The 21,485-nt window shown below is 48.8% G+C and overlaps 4 protein-coding genes across 4 annotated transcripts in view; 2 read left to right on the top strand and 2 right to left on the bottom strand.

Moving 5' to 3' along the window:
- TSPEAR (thrombospondin type laminin G domain and EAR repeats) overlaps positions 1–21,485 on the top strand; it is a gene marked incomplete at both ends in the record, with an annotated part of 153,565 nt that overhangs the window by 37,778 nt on the left and 94,302 nt on the right. The gene's annotated exons all lie outside the window — the stretch shown is intronic.
- On the top strand, positions 759–1,034 carry LOC308436817 (uncharacterized protein; the record flags this gene model as incomplete). Its single annotated transcript, XM_080937798.1, has 1 exon — positions 759–1,034. The coding sequence occupies one exon, from the start codon at positions 759–761 to the stop codon at positions 1,032–1,034; it is 276 nt and encodes a 91-aa protein (XP_080793924.1).
- Positions 8,561–8,905, bottom strand: LOC308436813 (uncharacterized protein; the record flags this gene model as incomplete). Its single annotated transcript, XM_080937794.1, has 1 exon — positions 8,561–8,905. One exon carries the CDS (start codon positions 8,903–8,905, stop codon positions 8,561–8,563), a length of 345 nt encoding a protein of 114 aa, XP_080793920.1.
- On the bottom strand, positions 14,423–15,237 carry LOC308436819 (uncharacterized protein; the record flags this gene model as incomplete). The annotated part of the gene is made up of 1 exon (XM_080937800.1): positions 14,423–15,237. The coding sequence occupies exon 1, from the start codon at positions 15,179–15,181 to the stop codon at positions 14,423–14,425; it is 759 nt and encodes a 252-aa protein (XP_080793926.1). The 5' UTR covers positions 15,182–15,237.

The following is a 21,485-nucleotide window of genomic DNA, read 5'->3' as shown; positions in this document are numbered from 1 at the left end:
GGAAGGAGAAAACCGGAACAGGAGAAGTACCAAAGGACTCCCCTGCTCCAAAATCACCTAGGGAATTTATTCCCAGGTTCTCCCACTAAGGCACCCAGAAACCTTGGCAGCTGCAGCAGAACAGGCTATGCAACATCACGTGCAGATAAGATGGCAGATTGTCATTTGTCCCATAGGCTTACAAAAACACAAGTGTTGTGGGGTTTACAAAGCCTTGCCACAAGGTTCCAGAAAGCCTCTAAGGTTGCAGGGTTGGATTCCCCAGGTCTACTGAAAAATTGTTCTGTGAAGTTGTCAAGGTGAGACCTAAATTTTAGTAGAAACCCCAGGATGCTGAAGATGTGTGAACCCTGTGGTATTCAACCAAAGCTCCAGCCATGGAGTGGAACCTGCCCAAAGAGGGAGGCTCCACGCAGTGCAAAATGCAGAGGCTGAGGGATGGCGTACCCAAAGTTGTTAGAGGCCAGATGTGTCCATCATGAGCCCCAGATGAGCCCCGATATTGAGCTTCAGAATTTGGTGTCACTCTCTTTGCCCTAGTGCCTTCTCCAGGAACTTGGAAGAGACATAATTAGCCATGGAGCCAAGGGCAAACAAACACAGGAACGTATACAACAGCAAAGCTAGCAAACGGGAAAGGAAGCAAACAAGAAGGCCAGCTGTATTCTGGGTAGTTGAGTCAGTGTGCCAGGTATAAAGGCTGCTCCAGGAAGGCCTCCCAGACATCCCCAACCTCCTCCAGACTGCCAGGCTCCACCATGTGTCACACCAGCTGCTCTTCAGGGTGCCAGCCCTCCTACTGTGTGTCTAGCCCCTGCCAGCCCTCCTACTGTGTGTCCAGCCCCTGCCAGTCAGCCTGCTGCAGGCCTGCTATATGCATTCCTGTGAGATACCAGGTGACTTACTGTGTGCCTGTGAGCTGCAGGCCCACTGTGTGCGTGACCCCCTCCTGCCAGTCCTCTGGATGCTGCCAGCCCTCCTGCCCCACCCTTGTCTGCAGGCCTGTGACCTGTAGCACCCCCTGCTGCTGCTGACCAGTGTCTCTAAGCCGGCTACCTCCACAGAAGATGGATACTTCGTCCTATCCAGCATCATTCTTGACCATGGATTTGGCACGAGGAGGATGGAAAGCACGCCCACTGCAACCTGGAACTGGGAAAGGATGCAAAAGAATGAACCAGATCCTGTACCCTGGCCTTTTTTTTTTTTTTTTTTTTTTTTTTTTTTTTTTTTTTTTGAAAGGTGTCCTAAATGCAGGGTTCTTCTCTAAATAACCCATGTGCCAAATAAAGAGCTGTTTCCAGTTAGCCGCGCATGTCTGTTCTGCTTCCCGACTCTTGGTGATCGGAAGAGACTCAAGGCCAGTGCTTTCTGTGATCCAGCCTCAGGGCTGAGGAGATGGAGATGGGTGGAGGACACGCTTTAGCGACATAGACAGGTCCCTGCCACAGACTCACTGTCTCTCACGCTTCTGGCCTCCTGTCTCAGTCGGCTGTAGTAGGTGCTCGCTTTATGTCTGGTCTCTCAGTTTTCTCTCTGGTGCTGTCTTGTAATGCTGGGCCCTGGTGACTTTCTCCTACTTCTCTCAAATGTTTGAATCTTAGTTACGCAACATGACTGGCCCAGTAATATCTTCTCTTCAGAGGTTCACACGTGCCCGTCTTTAATTGGCAGGCGATCAACTGTGACACAGCAAACTCACAACACTTGCAGCTTAGAAGCTAGAGAGCATCGATATGTTCTGCTGACTTCCTGGGGCAGTGGCTGCTGCGGTCACGTGACCGATGCCCATCTGCCAATGAGGAGAGCTGAGTCTGTACTCCATGTACTTCCGAGGCCAGTGGAGTCTAAACTGGGGGCTGTTTCCTCTGCAGCATTGGTGACAGTCACCCATTTCCCATGTTCTCATCCAGAGTGTGGTGGGACGTTCACGGACAAACTCCGGGCATAGGCATGCCTTCGGCTGGCAGGGTCTGTGGCTGTGTCCTGCCCTGTTCCTTCCACAGCTCTAACTGTTCCCGGCCCTGCATTATATATCAGTTTCCATTACTGGTGAGGGGGAGAAGGGGTTTATGAATCCGTAGCCAAGAAGGCCTGCAATCAGTGTGTGGTTTAAAATTAGGGTTTTATAAAACTGAGACAGATATTAGGGGCTCACTGTCCCAAAGGCTCACATATAATTACATGTACCATCCCTCAAGCACATGCATCTATCCCTTCCACACACATGTGGATACGCGTGAACTGAAAGCCCATAGCCTCATGCACTCAAACAGGTGCACAGGAACCTCTCTCGTACACACTTGCACTCCTATAACTCCCGACATACACATGCACTCACCGATTGAACTCATGCTTGAGGACAGAGCTCCCGAGTCCTCATACCGCATACACGAACACATTGGCATCTGCAGAGAGTTTTGGTTTCTTTAAGAACGCAGCTGTGTTATATGAATGAATATGTTTGGGTTTTGATGCCAGGTGTGGGTTATACTTCACTTTGTCCATAGACATTGACTATGTCTTGTGCTCTGGCGGGGGCGGGGGTTGGGGGGCATGATTTTTCACCAGCTGCAGACAGTTAATTCAGGAACTCTAGAGAGGGTGATAACTGTGAGAACAGGGGGTGGGGGGCTGTGCCTGCTGCTGTGACAGCGCTGCTATTGCTGGATCGCTGGATAGTCTGACGATGAAGATTGGGCTTGCCCCAAGGAACCAGATAACCCTAATCAACAGGAAGCAGCCTACAGAGGTCTATGCACCCCCTTTCCCCTCTAACCTTCTTTCTCTCTTACCTAGTGTTGGGGGGGCTGGATTAGGGTGAAATAAGGTTCAGAAAGGAGGCAGAGGTATAAAAAACCCAATAAAATAATAAGTACACCAACAGGTATCTGCTCTCTCCACCCCACTCCCAGCAGGTGAACCTGATTCAGACATGAGAGTTTCGGGACCCCTGAGACCCTCTGCCCTGCTCAGAGGGTAGAGATCTCATTCACTGGCTCTCTTCTTCCCCAGCATGAAACCACAGGCCTCTTCATACTGTGCGGTGACAGAAATACTTTCTAACGAACAGCTTCCAGGGAACAGAAGAAAGCAGGCAGGGTCTGAGTTCCAGAGGCATGTACACCTTGAGGGAAAAGCCCAGGAAGGGTGTGTAGTCTTTCAGAGTGAGGAACGGAAGATGAAAGACTTTGTGGCCCTGACAGGTCTGAGCACTAAATGTGGAACTTGACGGATTGGTCTGGATGGTGAGAGACCAGCAGGGGCAGATGCAACCTATAAAGCCTGCTGGTAGTGAGTAGGTAGCACCCGGACCACCATAGCATTTCCTCTAGTTCAGGGCTGGCTACAAGTGTGGGCAGCCTGGGTTGAGGCTCTCAAGGCTAGGTGGATGGACACCTTGACTTCTAAACACCTTACTGTCCCATTAGGATGTGGTCTGAGAATGTCACTAACTTAGTGGCCCTCGGTAGTCTGCAGTGACCCTGGTTCTGTGCATGTTGCTCCTGTGCCTTATCTTCTCAGTAGTGACAACCCTGTCCTGGGGCTTCTTGAGTTCTAGCAACATGGACGTTGTGATGTGTATAGTGTGCCTCTGAAGGGCCCTGGGGCTGTGTTTCTGCTGAGTCCCTTCTCCCACCCAGCCTTCGTCCCAAGGGCTTTATTTCCCTCAGTACACCCAGCTCTTCATCCAGACAGCTGACATTCTGCCCTCAGGCACAGCACCGAGGCACGTGACACAGGGGCTCTCCTGGATCTTGTCAGGGTTTCTAACCGACCAGAGCGATTGGTGCAAGCCTCCATAAAGGCAGGGATGTCAGCACAGGGATCACCAGCCAAACCAGGACTCCCTGTCTGTGGGAGGAGCCAGTGACACATCAGCAGTAGGGGAGTGGGGCAGGGAAAGTAGGTTAATGAAAGGGAAGGAAGATCCATTTATTTAACCAAACTGCCTCTGACCCGACAGCTGCCCAAGGAGTGACACAGAGGCTTAGCTTCGTTTACGTAGCTCAGGCCTTTGCTTAGGCTGTTTCCCAACTAGCTCATGTAATCTAATTAACCCATTCATTCTAATCTGTGGTCTGCCACAGGGCTGCTCCTTCCTCTGCATCTGGCTGGCGAATCTCCCAGCTCTGATCTGACTCTTTCCCAGAGTTCCTATCTCTACCCCGACGTCCTGCCTTTCCTCTCCAGCTTTGCTATAGTTTGGTCAGCTCTTTATTAAACTAATAGGAAGGTGATAGAGAAGATGTTTGTGAAGCAAAGAGACAGGTGATGCCCCATTAAAATAACAATATCGAAGTTCAGCCTGAACACAAATGTCTGCCAGTTCTGAAACACAGCCTTTACCCAGTGTACAGGAGATTATCCCAACACAAAAATGCCCATTAAGTAAATATGTTAAGGTCCTTCCTGCATTCTGTCTGGGCTCTGTCACAAGTACTCAGCTCCTTTATTGGAGTACCAGGCAGTACAAGCCAACCTGTGGACAAGGAGCCAATGAAAGTTTATTACAAAACAGACAAAGGCCTGAATTAGCCTGATGATATCATAAAGGACTTGAAGCAAACAAACAGAAAACAAAACAAAACAAAACAAACAAACAAACAAAACAAAAAAAAAAAAACCCAGAAAAACTCTGTCTTTCACCTGGAGAGTCTAACCTATTTATGTTTATTATAATTGCTGATGTATTTAAATTTACTTCAGATTTCCTTTGCTCTGTCTTTCTACACTCCCTTCAAAAAACTACATTTTAGTGTGTGTGTGTGTGTCTGTGCACATGTATGTGTATGTGCTGGTGTGTATGTATATGTTTGTGTGCACATGTCTGTATGTGTGTATGAACACATGCTACATGTAGGTCAGAAGATAACTTAAAGGAGTTGGTTCTCTTCTAACATGTGAGTCTTAGGGATTGAACTCAGGTTGTCAGGCTTGGTGGCAAGCTCTTTTCTTCAACAAACTCTCTTGCTTTCCCCCTATAAATCCCCCAGAATCCATTCCACTTGAATTTATACTGATGCCTTTTTTTTTTTTTTTAATTTCAATTTCTGCCTTGGGTCAGAATCTCCTGAGCATTCATTCCTTTTGAGTAGCTGTAAGATTTCAGCTTGTGCCTTTGTGTGATCTGGGCTGATGATCTCTGTTCTCCTTGTAGAGAAGATCAGATGGCTTCCACTTACCTGTAGTATCTGTCTAGGCCTCTAACTTGACTCATCGGGTGCCAACTTCTGAAGCCTTGTTCCTCTGGCTCCTGAAATGTCCCTCTGGACAACTCAGCAGATGCCTGTTGAGTGTTCTTTGGTGTATCTGTCACTGGCAGTGGCCCCTTCTCTTTGCTTAATGCTGTGTTCTGTTAGCTATACATGATTCCAGAAGTTCTACCTACCCTGCCTGCGCCTGCCGCTTCCCGCTCTTGGGACAAGCATGGGCCCTGACTACTGTGAGCACCCTCCTCTCCAGAGTGTTCTTAACCTTCACAGAGCCCTTTCTGCAGCTCCCTCACGTGGCTCCATTTCTCTCTTTGTAGCATCCTTGGCCCGAAGCCATTTCTGATGGTTATGTGAGCTGACAGTGACGTGTCAGGCTCTATCATTTTAATTTTGAAGGACACCTTCTCCTTCAGCAGTTAGAGCATGTTTTCCTCATCCGGTGTCTGATGTGATCCTTGTCTTTGTTTCTGTTTTTGTAGCATGTGGTTTTAACCTTGTGTGTCCACGGCTTCCTTATCCCTTTTGGTTTTTGAGTCATACACTGAACAAGGTGTATCTAGCTGTATTTTGTTTTGTTTCAGTTTGAGGAAGATGCAGCCTATTTTGGGGTGTTGTGTAATGCTATCCTCTAAGGATGACACAGTATTTGCCATGTTTGGGAACAGAGCAGCTGTAATTACTGTATGAGACCTTTACAAGATGGGTACAGTGGAGAGCTCACAGGATTGTACATGACACTTCCCTCATCTCTGGGGCTGTGTAAGCAGTTAACTATTGCTAAGAGGAAGACTCTTCTGTAGTGTAGCTGCCCATCAGTCGTTCATACTTCTGCAGGTAACCTCAGAAAAAACACACTGCTTCACCAAGCTGGCCTGGCCGTCAGGGTTCTGCCCAAGGACACCATGTCTCCCAAGAAAAGCCACACTAAAGTCTTTGTGTTTTATGTATTTTTATTTTTTGTGGGACCTTTCCCAGACGTTACTTCTGTTTCTTCTGTCCAGTTCCTTGTCTCCTCTTTGCTCCTCTTCTCCCTGTCCCCTCTCCCTTCTGTCACTTTATTCTCCTCTCCTCCTGTGCCCCCTTCCTCCTCATCACCATGTTCTCTCCTCTTCTCCCTCCCTCCCCCCTCCTTGTCTCCTTTCCCTTCCTTCTCTCCCCTCCCCTCCTCTTCCTCTCTGTGATACTACTTGTTGTCAGGGTTATTAAAAGTCAAAGCCTAAGCCCTGGTAGCCCCAATAATTCAGATGTGGCTATCCACCCTCATGAGCCCATGAAACAGACAAATAATAACAAAAATCAGAACATGGAGATTGACTCAGTGTGGCCACACTGGAAAGAAGGACAGAGAGATCATCCAGTGACTGCTCCCACCCCCAGTCCATCTTCTGGGTCCTGCCATGAGGGTAAGGTTTAGATAGAAGACAAGTGGTATGCCTAATTATGCAGTCTTGATCAAAGTGGTCCTGCCTATGGTGGCATGCTGTCATTATCTCAGCCTGTCTTAGGAGACAGTATGGTAGGTTATTTGTATGAGCACCCTTCTTGGGAGACAAGTTCCCATCTGTCTGGCCCCAGGGTTTAGCCATTTATTTTCAAGCGAGAGACTCCCAGGGAATTCCATTTTCCTTGGGCATCTTGTTTCCACAGGCCAGATAACTAGAGTGAGACATAAGTGTCTCCTAGAATGTTCTTGCTCCTTCCGGGCATGCTAATTACACACTTCCATTCACCAAGGATGATCCAGCTTCCCAGAGTGCCTTGACTTTTGTCTTTGTCTCCTCCTGCCCCGACTATGTTTCTCTTTGTATTTACATTTTGATTACTTCTATCTGACCCGTCTTCCTATCCAGTGACCCCACCTTTGGCTACATCAAGTGTATCCTTGTATTTATGAAGGAGCTCATTTCTCACTGTATATCTTGGCTTTGATTGTATTCATTTGACTCTTAAGTTTCAAGTTCTCATCTGTTGACGTGCAAGTAACATTTTAACACACCAATAAAAAATATTTTAGAGTTACACCCTGTCATTTTTTTTTAAATCTAATTTTTGGTTTGCTGTTTTTTTTTTTTTTTTTTTCATTTTGACAATGGATTGGGATGATTGGGTTTTCCTTGCTTTCTTTTGGCCACTTCACACACTGATTGGTGAAGACAATATAGAGACTCTCATCTCCCTCAGCAGCTTCTGTCATTCCTCCCTGTGTGGGAGGCTGTTACAATGTTTACCTTCCTTGTAACAAAACTGCAGATTTCTGTGATCCTGCCCTAGTGGTTTGAGCTTGGGTGCTAGGATGCTCAGTGGTGTTACCCCATACTAGTTTCCCATGCCCTGGCTAGACACCCGGTCACTAACTCTGTTCCCAAGTCTCATCTTCCTGGGGAGACTGACTTGCTCACTGGGATTCCAGTGAGGCCCTCTGGGTTTCCTAACTTCTGGACCTTTTCACACTTTCTGCTCATGCTGAGCCAGCAAAGTCTCCCTGGATCTCTGGCCCTGTTTGTTGTGAGTTTGAGATACAATTTCCCTTCCCTGCCTGCTGTGACTATACTTTAAGGTAGTTCATGGGTTTTGGGGTCCAGGCCTGTTTTCCACCTCGACCCACAGGATGACTCAGTTTTCTTTTGTTTTTCCAATGGAAGTCACAGGAAGTATGACAGTTGCTTCAGCTCACTCCTCATAGCAAGGACACGCCCCCTCAGTGCAGCAGAGAAGGCTCTCCGAGGAATGGCTGCTGTCCTGAACACAGCATATGGAGAGACTAGAAAGATGGCTCAACAGTTAAAAGTCACTCTTTCAAAGGACCCAGGCTGGATTCCCAGCAACCATATGGTGGCTTACAACCTCCTTGACTCCAGTTTCAAGGGATCAGGTGCCCTTTACTGGGTTTATGGTGATATATGGACATACATGAAAACAGAACACTTGTACACATAAAATAAAAATTAATCATTAAAAAAAAAGTATATAGGCACTTGAGAGGCAGAGGCAGGCAGGTCTTTATGAGTTCAAGGTCAGCCTGGTGCACATAGTAAACTTTAGTCCATCCAAGGCTGCATAGTGAGAGCTTGTCTCAATCTTCACCTTGAAGAATATATGTGGATAAAAGAGAGCACAAGTGTATGGAAAGCAATTTATTGGGCTCAAAGGACACAGAGAGATAATAGGAGTCAGGACATCCCTGAGGGTTGGACAGGGGCAGGGAGAAACTGGATTATCCTTCTACACTGGCTCTCTACTGTTCCAGAGTGGGTTGGACATGCTTCCCACCTGCCTCACAGAGGGCAGGTGTTGGGAAGGGACAGATATGTCCCACCTGGCAGCAGCTGGTTTGGAGACACTAGTCAGCAGCAGGAGGGGTTGCTACAGGTGACAGGCCTACAGACCAGGGTGGGGCAGGAGGGCTGGCAGCATCCAGAGGACTGGCAGGAGGAGGTCACACAGACTGGCCGGCAGCTCACAGGAACACACACAGAGGACTGGCAGGAGGGGGCCATGCACACAGTGGGCCTGCAGCTCACGGGCACACAACATGTCACCTGGCATCTCACAGGAACACATACGGCAGGTCTGCAGCTCAAGGATATACAGGCTGGCTGGCAGGAGCTTGACACACAGCAGGATGACTGGCAGGGGCTGGACACACAGCAGGCCGGCTGGCAGCCTGAGGAACAACTGGTGTGGCACATGGTGGCAGATACTGGTCTAGGGGAGGGTGGGGAATATCTGACACTCCTTTCTGGTGTGCTTTTATACTCAGCCCTATGTTCCATCTACCCAGAATGCAGCTGGTCTTCCCTGAGTGTTTCCATTAGTTGCTCCTCAGTGACTTGTTATTCTGGGATGCGTCTTCCTGAGTTATGTTCTCCAGAAACAACTTTGGCTTGAGACCAACCTAACATAAACAGGATATACTGGTTTGACTTACATGTATTTTATGCTGATGTTTCTCAGGCCATCATTGAGCCCATAGGGATACTGGCTGGATTTAGTATAGGAGTATGTTCTTTCTCATCTGATTCTGTCAATGAAGGTCTTGAGGTGATACTGTATTTTATCATTATTATGTATTTTGACTTTCCATTGTAAAATGTGAACCTTTAACAGCGACTGGGAAACCAGGACCTATGGGCTAAGTTTGTTGTACTTTTTATCTTTGTAAATAAAGTTATGTTGACAACAACATGCTTGAGTGCATATGTGTTGCCAGCTGTTGAGTTCAAAACATTTGCCACCATCCCTTAACATAGAATTAGCTAGCTGCTATAGTTTCTTTTCTGTTGTTATAAAACACTTGACAAAAACAATTTAAAGAAGGAAGGATTTACTTTGGCTTACAGTTCATGGTACAATCCACCATGGTGGGAAAGTCAAGTGAGCAGGAGCTTGAAGCAACCAGTCTGAGAAAGCAGAGAGGATGAATGCTGTTGCTGCCTGGCTATTTTTTTTCCACTTATCCTGCCTAGGGAATGGCACCTCCTACTGTGGACTGCACTTCCTTCCCTTAATCAATGCAATTGAGACAACACCTGTGACTTTCTCTCTCCTTTTTTATTTTTTCCCTCTAATTTGTCCCTGTTGCTGCTTTGGTGAAGTGTGAAGGCAGAGTGGGAGATGGGGTTGGGTCTTCGAAGGTATTTGTTAGTATCTTGGATCCCTGAAGGTAATTATTAGTCTCTGCTTAGCAACAAGCTGGAATCCTAAAACCCCTTCAGCCCAAGAATTTAACTTGAACTTCCAACACTCCTATCCCTCCTCCTCCTTGTAAAAATGAGTGAAGACAGCCTTCATTCAGGACTGAGTGACAGCCCCTGGGACTTCACAGAGAGGGCAGTATCATATAGTGGGCAAAAGTTCAGTGACACCATAGGCTAGCGACTGAGGGAGGAATGAGGGTGGCTGGACACTGAGGAGTGGCTCTGCAGAGCAGGGATAAGTGAAAATTGAAGTTGAAGAGACCTCAGAACCACTCTCCCCTGGAGCGTACATGTGAGACCTTGCCTATGCCTGGGCTTGGCTAGAGAGGTACTGTGCAGGTGTGTGGCCCTCCTCAAGCTGTGCTGTTGGAAGTCTGCAATGCTGGAAGCCACAAGTCCTTGGTCCTTCTGTAGTTTAGAATGGACTCATCTACCTTGGCCCGGTGTTAGCCTCTTGTCATAGCTAGCTCATCCTGGGGTAGGTAGAAAGACGGGGAGACTAGAGCTGGGCTGGCAGTGGTGTCATTTAGAACAGCAGAAAGTCACTCTCTTGTTGAGGCTGATGTTCAAGGTCAACTATTTGAGAGCTGTGTCTTCTGAGGCTGGGCGTGGGTGGGTTTGTAAGGGGGAGGGAGCAGCTGCCACGCCCCAGATCTGATGCTGCTGGTGTCCAGGAGCAGGCTATTGGCACACTGGGAATCCCCTCCCCTCCAAATAAAAACATTTGGGAAACAAGGAAGTGAATGAACAGGGCAGAACCAGTGTAGCTCACCTGTGGCAGACACTCACTGCCTTAGGTGGGGTTTTACCCTTGTCAACAGACACCATGACCAAAGCAACTCTTATAAAGGACAACATTTAATTGAGGCAGGCTTACAGGTTCAGAGGTTCAGTCCATTATTAACAAGGCGGGAACATGGCAGCATCCAGGCAGGCATGGTGCAGGAGGAGCTGAGAGTTTGACATCTTGTTCTGAAGACGAATGGAAGACTGGTTTCCAGGGAGCTAGGATCAGGGTCTTAAATCCCATACCCTCAGTGACATACTTACTCCAACAAGGCCACACTTCCTAATAGTGCCACTTCCTGAGCCAAGTATATACAAAGCATCACACTCACCAAGGAACTTCCAGGACAGACTCTATGTGTGTGTTATATTCATGTGAATGTGGGAGATGCCTTCCCTGGGTCCTGCTCACTCAACATCCTGCTGGAAGCCCCCTGGCATGTGTGTCATCTCATTGGGGGAGCTATTGCCCAGTAGAGCCCAGCAGTGAAACTCTCTATCACTCCATTGCCTTACAGACACCTACCTAACACCCCAGGGGCACTCTACTGGACACAGAGAATGACTCTCTCTTTTAAAAAATATTTATCTATTTAAAGATTTATATATATGAGATACAGTAGCTGTCTTCAGACACACCAGAAGAGAGCATCAGATCCCATTACAGATGGTTGTGAGTCATTATATGGTTGCTGGGAATTGAACTCGGGACCTCTGGGAGCAGTCAGTGCTCTTAACCACTGAGCCATCTCTCTAGCCCTGAGAATGACTTTGTGAGTGGTGAATGTCCTCAGTCCAGTAACCATGACAGCAGGCTCACAGGCCGTCCTCACTGCTAGGGTTTGGCCTTGTGAAAGTCCAACGTAAAGTGTCTCTCTCTTCTCAGCTTGCCTTAACTTCTTCCATGAGTAAAGACAAAGTTGACCTCATGGAGAAATTTTTATTTTAGTTCATGATTGCAAAAGTTTTGGTTCTTATTCTTTGGCTCAGCTGATTTGGGACTAGTGGTGGGAACAGTATCATGGTAAGGACAAAGCCGTTTACCTCCAGACAGACAGTAATCAGAGGGGGGGGGTTGGGAAGAGGGAGAGAGAGGTGGAGAGGATCCAGGGATGGCTTGGAAGATTTTTTATTTTTGTTTTGTTTTATGACATATGAGACAGGGTTTCTCTGTGTAGCCCTGCCTGACCTGAAACTCCTTCTGTAGACCAGGCTGGTCTCGAACTCACAGAGATCCTCCTGCCTCTGCCTCCACTACCCCCAGGCAATGGCATGGAAGCTTTAAAGCCACACTCCCTTGCCCCAGTGACCTATTTCTTTCCGTTAGCCCCTCCCCCTTGCTTCAGTTAGCCCCTCCCCCTTTTTTTTCAGCTAGCCCCTCCCCCTTGCTTCAGTTAGTCCCTCCCCCTTTTTTTCAGCTAGCCCCTCCTCCCTGCAGCTCCTATCACCTATGCTTCAGCACTGCCAGCTCGGGTCTGAGCCAGCCGCACGTGTTCAAAACATGAACATCCAGCATTGCTCAAAAGCGTCCGTGAGGTTAGACTTAGGCAGCATCGATAGTTCCCGTAACCATTAAAAATGACATCTGTGCCTCTGGGGTGCGATGGCTTGGCGTTGGTATTCTTCTTCCAAAGGGATGAACAAGGGGTTTGGCAAGGAAAGTCGGACAAAGCAAGTCTGAAACCCAGCAGGGGAACACCGACGCCCGAAGCCCTGTCAGGCATCTAGACCATGCCATGATACGAACTCCAAGGGTTTGGGTGTCTCTGCCTCTGTGGCCTTGCTTTTTGTAGCCCACATGGCCTGTGGCTAGTTGCTGGCATCTCTAGCTCTCCAGGGTCTTCCATACTCCTTTGGCTTTCAGTTTTGCATGTGACCTTCTCAGGGGCTGCCTGGAGGGAGCTTTCAAGGCTTTCCTCTGAAATATGGGACCCCTCCTGACACTGAAACAAAGTAGCTAGCTGTCTGTGTCTACTCTGGGGGTCTGGCTCTGGCTGGCCTCAAACTCTGCCCCCTGAGTGCTGGGACCAAGGTGTGGCCACCGGGACTTTTGTATTCCAAACACCTGCAGAACCAAGGTTGCTGCGGGCTGGAGTGGCTGCCTGGCTCCTGGGACCACAGATCCATGGCTTGGCAGAAGCACTTTGGAAATCACTTCACTGGATAGCCCCATGTAGACATAGGACTCCAAGGTCCAATCTCCTAAATGGGGTCCCCCAGCTAGGTCCCAGTTACAGTCCCCCAAAATGTACTGCCACTGTGGGGAGGGGATGCTCTACAGGAGCTAGTGGAGGATTGGACCACACCTTGGGATGCTTCCTTGTCTTTTTTTGCCCAGGCCCTTAAAAAAGACCCTGTGACAGTTTGGATCAGGATGTCCCCCAAGGACTGTGGGCCAAAGGCATGGTCCCCAGCCTGTGGTGTCACTGGGAGCTGGTACAACCTTTAGAAACAGAGCTAGCCAATGGACCCTGTCTCCTTCCTCTCTCACTTGTGGTACAGTCTCCGGTGCCTTGCCACGCACCCTGAAGTAATGACAGATCACAGTGGCAGATCATAGAAGAACCCGTGAGCTCAAGCCAAACGTTCCTCTCGCTACACTGATTCTCTCGGGTGCTATGCCATGTACCAGAAAGCAGAGCAGCAAAGGTGGGAGACCTTCCTCCCTGTCCCCAGGGGATGGCCATTCTCTTCCGGACACAGGGTGTGAACAATCCCAGTAAGAGGGAACAGCGAAGTTTTGAATTTGTCCCTACTGTGCTCAGAGATCCTCCACTTGGGGTCCTGCTCAACTCTTCCCATGGGGTGTTCATTTGGGGTAGGATGGACCTTGTCAGTCCCATGGAGGTGTGTCTGCTCTCATCTGTCTGTATGTCCTGCTGTCTTCTGGGACCAACTCATTCAGTCAGACTCAGCTGAGGGCAGAGGAGAATACCAACTTTCCTGACGGGTCTAATGGGGTTCACTTGACTCAATAGTATTGACTGTCGCCTGGGAACCCAGTCTTGTCCTTTGCATCACCTTTGAGGGGGGTCTGCTTACAAGGTGCCTTTTCCCTTTGTTCCTCCCCAGCCAGGCTCTAAACTCTTGGGACCAGTTACGTCACAGTAGGGGCTACTCCTTACACTCTGGTGATCTGAGGCAGGCTGGGGGAAACCTCCTTCATGGCCTCCTGACCTGGAATCCCTTACACCCCCTCCCCACCCCCACCTCAGCTTGTGTTCTTAGGATTTTCAGTCTACAACCATACTGAGAGACTCTCAGACAGATGCCGCTGCCTTGGTTTTTGTCCCAGTGTCCTGAGTTGGCATTGGAGAAATCTTTCTGCGTCTGGTTTTATCAGGCAAGGCACCTAGGGTCATGGCGGACAGGGTATGAAAGACCCAGAAGGCTCCAGAAAATACACGCAGCTCATGGTTCCTGATACAAATGCTTTATTGAACACAGCAGTGGACCTGTCACATCTGGTGTGGATGCATGGTCTCGAGAAGGGGCTGCTATCTGTGTCACAGAGAAATTGTAGGGGGAGGGGCTGAGTGGCACCTTCAAACCCCATCAGGAAGCAGCTGTGTAGCCCCCAATCCATTATGAGACAACTCTGGTGGCCCCAGGCATCTTCCAGGGGCTCCTTAGAGTGGAGATTTGCTTAGAAACAAAGATGTAGCCTGTGGAGGCTGAGATATCCAGCCTGTCAGCAGCTGGACTACTGTCTGAGGAGAAGCCTCAGCAGGCCTGTCTGGAGCAGGCAGGGCGGCACAGCAGGGACACACAGGAGGCTGGGCGACAGCAGCTGGGCTGGCAGGAGGAGGCACAGCAAGAGGAGCTGGGCACACAGCAGGCAGGTCTGCACACAGGGCGGCACAGCAGGGACAGGCTGGAGCAGGGCTTGCAGCACACAGGCTTGCAGCACACAGGAGCACAGCAGGAGGGCTGGCAGCAGGAGGAGGCTCCAGAGCAGATGGGTGTGCAGCACACAGGCTTGCAGCACACAGGCACACAGCAGGAGGGCTGGCAGCAGGAGGACTGGCAGCTAGACTGCTGGCAGCATGATCCAGAGCAGATGGGTGTGCAGCACACAGGCTTGCAGCAAAGGGTCACACAGCAGGGCTGCTGGCAGGGGGAGCAGGTGCAGCAAGCTGGCTGGCAGCTAGACTGCTGGCAGCATGAGGGTGTGCAGCAGGAAGATTGGCAGCAGGGGCTGGACACACAGCTCACTGGGGTGCAGATGAGGGTGAGGCAGGGGGCTGGGGCACAGCAGCTGGACTGGCAGCAGCTGGGGGCACAGCAAGGAACACAGCAGCTGGGCTGGCAGCAGCTGGACTGGCAGCAGCTGGGGGCACAGCAGCAGGGCTCACAGCAGCTCTCTGGACAGTCATCCACCTGCCAGGAGGAGTCGGTACAAGAATCACAGGAACCGGGCAGACAGACCCGGCTGTCGTAGCTCAGGTCACTGGAGCAGACGGACATGGTGGAGGTGGCCATGGTGGGCAGGTCTGGTAGGAGCAGTGAGAGTGTGTATAAGTGTGTGTGTGTGTGTGTGTGTGAGGGGCTGGCTCTTGTCTTTTATACCTCCCTGAGCTTGTATTGTCCTGATGAGAAAATTTTCAGGTTTTCCTTCCTGTTTGCTGGAGTTCCCCCTTATTAGTGCTCTGTGCATGCCTAACCTGTGGCTGTTTTTGTTTTGACTGTGCTGAAGTCCTGGAAAATATTTGAGGCCACTTCCCCCTATGAAGTTTTAGAGGTGAGCAGGGCTTCACAGCAATGGGTGTTTGTTATCCTGTGTTTGAGTGACTGCCACCTGCTATTGTTAATTATTATTCTCGTTTTAAATATTTTAAAACAAGCAGAATGAAAAACACAAGCTTTTGCATAGCACAACTCATTCAGCGGTGTAGGGACAGGTACCCTGTCTCTCTCCAAATACTAGCAAGACGCAAGTCTTACACAGCACAAGTTATGCAGAGGCTTGTTGGCAGGAGACTGTGTGTACTCCCTGAACCACTTACGATTTGTGACAGACATCGTGTCTTCTTCTATGGTGCCTGATCCTCTTGAGATACTCAGCATTTCCAGTGAGACTCTGAGATTTTTCTATTGTCATTTTCCTGTCATTCCAAGGCCACAGACTCCACACCTGCTTCTGGTCTACTACCCCATGATGGGATAGTTTGGCTAGATATAGAATTCTGGATTTAGAGCCAAGCAGTGGTGGTACACACTTTTAATCCTTGCACTTGGGAGGCAGAGGCAGGCCGATCTCTGAGTTTGAGGACAGTCTGGTCTACAGAGCAGGTTCCAGGACAGCCAGGGATACATAGGGAAAAACCCTACCTCAAAAAAACAAACAAGCATGCAAAAATTCTGGGTGTGAACCAGTGTCCCTCAAGGCACAGGTGACAATACTTATTCTCTGCCCATGTTACTGAGCAAGTGGAGTTTTTCTCCACAGTTCACCTGCTGTTCAACTTCTGCTTATTGTATCCTTTCGGAATGCTGGGCTTGTTCTAAAATGCCTGTGTCAGGGCTGTGTGTTGCTTTATGGACCGTGAATACTTTCAGTATGACCTTTCATCTCAAGATTGTCTTAAAACCCAATTCTCCTCCCATGGCTTTTTCTTCAAGACTCTAGACATAGTGCCTTCTTGTGTAAGCCTTCAGCCTGTCTTGATCCCCCATTTTCCTCACTTTTATCCTTTTTACTCTTTGTGAGATCGTCCTGGTTTCATTTCCAGATACGTTCTACTACTAGAGAGTCATTTTATCTCTCTATAAAATTAAGTGGTAGACTCACCACTCCTAGTATTGCCTCAATAAAACATATCTGCTGTCTGCTTACTAGATCAGTCTCTGAAGCCACCATGACTTGATCCAGAAGTGTGTCACCATCTTGGGCATATGGCTAGATTGCTCTTCTGGTGAACCCATCTGTTTCTAGAACCCTGTACCCTTTCTTTGGTCAGCCCCCCTTCAATTCCCAGCATCATGATGGTTTCTTCATCTCTGGTCTCCTGAATATTTTCAGCTTTTTATCTTAGTTTGAGTCTCCTGTCCATTCCTGGGACTCCATCCTCCCTGGATTCTGATGCTGACTCCTGCCTTCCCTACCCCAGTTTCCAGCTTTTCTGATCTGCATCTTAGCACCCCAGCACTTCCCTGCACCCCACAACACCCCTACTTCAGCCACACCACATGCTACTATAAGACTTGAATGGAGCCTTAACTACCTGGAGACTCCTTTGAATGAGATGAGAGATAGGAGACTAATGCAAAGGAATGAGGTTTATTTTCCAGCGCATCAGGGTCTACCCTCAAACAACCCCTCGTGGGGAGTTACTGGAAGGTGACCCTGAATGGCTATAGCAAGCAGTTTTTATACTTTTTAGGGGTATAGAGTATATCAGCAAGATTATGGCTTAAACGTATTGGCTAAGCAGATAGACTTTTGAATTTATTGGCTAGCAAACATATGACATGCATTCGAAATCTATCTGGGACCAGAGGGTCAGGTGACTATTAGTACATTATGTGGGTTTTCAAGAATGTTTCTGCTCCTCCCAAGAACTGTGGGTGGAGAATGGAACTTGGCCTAATCTTGAACGGAGGCAGGAAGCTGATACTTGGTCTAGTCTTAACCTGAGGCAGTGGGTGAAAGGCTGTTGAAAACCCCTAGGTCCTTGTAGCCTGCAGGCAAGCACCCTCACCTGCAGGCTCCTGCTTTACTTAGAACTCTGTGTGTCTTCCTCTCTTTCCTCTACCTTCTCTCTCCTCATTCTACTCCCTGTCCTTATTCTTTAGGATAGCATCCTGTTCTTAGCTCACAACCCCTGTGTCTACCCGATTTCACTTTACAAAAGCTGAAAAACTACAAAATGAAAACTTGCAGCAATAAATGATACCGGTTGTTGAGGTGTGATCAGCTGCTATGTATCTCAAGGATAATACCAGGCCCCAAGATCAGAGAAGATCCTCATGTATACCAAGGGATGCTATGTGACTGTAATTTAAACTAGAAAATGATGCTGACAGCCTATAGCTGGGCAGAAGACAGATAGATGGAGCTTTGGTTCCTGGGTTTGAGGTCTGAGGCAGCATCATGGGAAGGGAGGGAAAAGGTTGAGTGAGGAGAAGACACTGTGGGGTAGGTGAGTCATGAAAACCTGGCCATGAGGGCTGGCCAGTTGGAGTTAAGAACAGCCCAGGCAGAACATGATAAATTATACTTCAGGGTTATTGATAGGGAAGTAGGCAAATATAGATTAGAGGGTTGATATCTGCCCAGATCTGGTGCTTTTAAGGCTTATTTTGAATATAAAAGTTTTATGTCTTTTGTCTGGAAACTGGATGATCTGAGGCGGGGTAGAAACCTCCAATTTGAAATTAAATATTTACTACAACAGTGGACTTTAAAAATTATATTTATTATGGCACATTGTTGTGAACTATTCCTGTTGGCGCATGGTCTGTCTTCTGAGGCTAGCTTCCTTGGAGTTGCCTCAAGGCTAGAGGGACCCTCAGGCTGATGCTCGGCCCTGCTCAAGGCTTTGGAAACTCATGGGTGCTTTGAGGTGCTGTCCCAGCTCCTGTCTTTCCCTGGGCTGTTTGTTGTTGTCTGCCCACTTATGTATCTTCCTGCTCTGACTTTGTCCACGTCCTTTGCTGGCTACCAGGTTTGTGGCAAGGGTCCCAGTCCCTTGGCCACATTGCTGAAGTGACTCCAGCATAGGAGACTCTGTGGGAGGTGGTTTGTCTGTGCCTTGCTGGGTTAGAGGAGACATCCATCTTGGGCACCTGAGGCAGGTCAGTGGTTCTTTAGGATTAGCACAGTCTGAAGATCTCTGGTACCCACAGCCATCCTCTGAGCCCTGACCTGCAATGTGGGTTCTGTCTCCATTAGGTTCAACTTCAGAGTTTACCTTCAGCATTAAGGGTACATGGCCATGGGTCCTGTGCTCTCAGACAGTGTCCTGGTTAAGGTGAAGGGATGAGTCCCTGTCAGCCACAGGGACTCAGTGATAGCCTGCAGCTTCTACTAGGTAGATTTTTTTTTTTTTTTTTTTTTTTTTTTGAGAAATGCTTGGTACGCCATGGAGCCACCACTTAAAGAGTATGACCACAACACTTGGCTGTCATCAGTGTGTGCCTTAGCTCACCCCAAGCAACTTGCTCTTGAGTGGTCCACTTCAGATGGTGTGGTGATTTTGAATATGCTTGGCCCAGGGAGGAGCACTATTAGGAGGTGTGGCCTTGGTGAAGTAGGTGTGGCCTGGTTGGAGTGGGTGTGGCCTTGGTGAAGTAGGTGTTGCCTTGATGGAGTGGGTGTGGCCTTGGTGAAGTAGGTGTGGCCTGGTTGGAGTGGGTGTGGCCTTGTTGAAGTAGATGTAGTCTTCTTAGAGAAATTATGCCACTGTGAGGGTAGGCTTTTGAGACCTTCTTCCTAGCCACGTGGGAGTCAGTCTTTTCCTGGCTGCCTTCAGAACAAGAGGTAAAACTATAGCACCATGTCTGCCTGGATGCTGCCATGCTCCTGCCTTGATAATAATGGACTGAACCTCTGAACCTGTAAACCAGCCCCAATTAAATGTTGTCCTTTATAAGACTTGCCTTGGTCATGGTGTCTCTTCACAGCAATAAGACCCCAAGACACATGTTTTAGGTACAGAATGTCCCCAGAAGCTCATGTGTTGAACACCTGATATCCAGTTGATGGTACTGTTTGGAGTGGTGGATGAATGGGGAGGTAGATGAAACATTACATTATTGGCTTTACTGGAGGAAGTAGTCCACTGTGTGTGGACTTTTTGAGCTTCTTCCTGTCCTTCCTCCTTTTTGCTTCCTATCTTCCATGAAGGGAGCAGTTTTAGCTTTATGTTTGGGTTGTGTGGCTTTCTGTCTTATCACAGGCTCAGAATGACCGGGGTAAGAGCTGGACCCTCTGGAACCATGAGTCAAGAGGACTTATCCCCCACCCCAGATCCTACACACTATCCTAAGTTCTTTATGCTGATATTTGTCTCAGCACCGAGCAGTCTGACTGGCCTCTGTACCTGATTTCCATTCCCAGAAGTCCCTGTTCTGTGTTTTCCGCACGTGACTTCTCATCAAGCAAGATGTTTCCAAGGTGAATTCACCTGGTTGCCTCCTCAGCAGCTGTGCAGTGTCCCCTGTGTAGACAGCTCACACACATCTACCCACTCTTCTGATGTGGACTGTTGAGTAATTTCCTGTAGTCTGTTGGTATGGACCTGGGTAGAGACTGCTCTGTATGCGTGGATGCTCTCATTTCTCCCAACAGAAAGCCCGGGGCTGGCCTGTGATTTAATCCAGGGTTACCCTGTGATTAAAAGCTTTGAAACTGTCTTCCAATGGGGCCACACCAGGAAAGAGGCTCATAGGGGACAGGGGACACACTCCCTAGGTGCTAGAGGGCATCCCTCTGACATACTGAGAGCCACCAGGCAGGTAAGGCCCTGTGTTTTGGGCATTGGCTTGCAGAGGTAAGAAGGGCAGATAGAGGTTCCAGTGAATTCTTCTCTGTACCCCCTCTGTTCCAACCCTATGGTCATCATGGCCCCACAGAGGGCCAGATATATGTTGGGGGTGACCTCCAGTGCAGTCAGGTAGAACCTGTTGGCTGTTCAACAACCATGGCACACTGCCCTTTAGGACCTCTTTTCTATGGGCACATAGATTTGTCCCCAAGAAACTAGACACAGCCATTTGCTCTCTGGAGCTGTGATGTCTCTTTGCATAACTTGGGTAGTTTTCTGAGTGGGGGAAGGGAGGTGGCCCCTGAGCACAGGCGTACTGTACATGAGGACCTGGGACTGCTGGCACAGCTGGTGTTACCTTGTGCGTCGGTCACTCTTCTTGCTGCTGTAACAAGAAAACCTAACAAGAAGCAACTTAATAGAAGAAAAGTTCCTGACTCACAGCCCCCAGGGACACAGTCCATCTTAGCGGGGGCAGCACAGTGTCCAGAACATGAGGTGGCTCTGTTGTCTCTGCCCTGGACACAGACTCTGGGAGCAGATGAAAAATGCCACAACAAGCTCTCTGAATGCTGCTGCAAGCTCCTTTAATACCCCCCACCCATGCCTCCATTGGTCTCAAGAAAGCATCTCTTCTGAAAAGTAGTTCCTGATTGGTTGGCATTGTCCACACCAGCCATCCTTGGTCTCTCGGGTAGTCGTCAATTAGGTCCTCCTGCAGGAGATGTAGCATTGACTCTGTCCCACCTCACCTCCAACACCCAAGGGCAGTAGGGACAGAGTAGCAAGCAGTGTAGGGGACAGGCAATGTGCTGGTCAAGAAGCAGAAGGGGAAAGGGCATGGGGGGTGCCCATGTTCAGCTTGCTTTCTTCCTTTTTTCATCCAGTCCGGGACCCCGGTGCATAGAACGGTGCTGCCCATTTTGGGTAGGCATTCCCATCTCAAAAACTGTCTCCCAGACATGCTGTCTTAGTCACTGTTCTCTGCTATGAAGAGACACGGGACCAAAGCATCTTATAGAAGAAAGCATCTTATTAAGGGCTGCTTACAGTTTCAGAGGGTGAGCCCATGGCTACCCTGGTGAGGAGCATGGCAACGGGTACATGGGCATGGAGCAGAACCAGCAGCTGAGAGCTTGCATCTCAACCCATACAGAAAGAGCAAGATTGGGCCGGATGGACTTGGACTTCTAAAACCTTCAAACTCACCCCCAGTGACACACCTCCTCCAACATGGCCACGCCTTCGAATCCTTCTTAAAACAGTTCCACCATCTGGAGACCAAGCATTCAAACATA

Source organism: Micromys minutus, assembly GCF_963924665.1.
Source record: "Micromys minutus genome assembly, chromosome: 25".
In the NCBI taxonomy this organism is placed as follows: Eukaryota; Metazoa; Chordata; class Mammalia; order Rodentia; family Muridae; genus Micromys; species Micromys minutus.
This window is presented reverse-complemented; position numbering and strand designations above follow the sequence as displayed.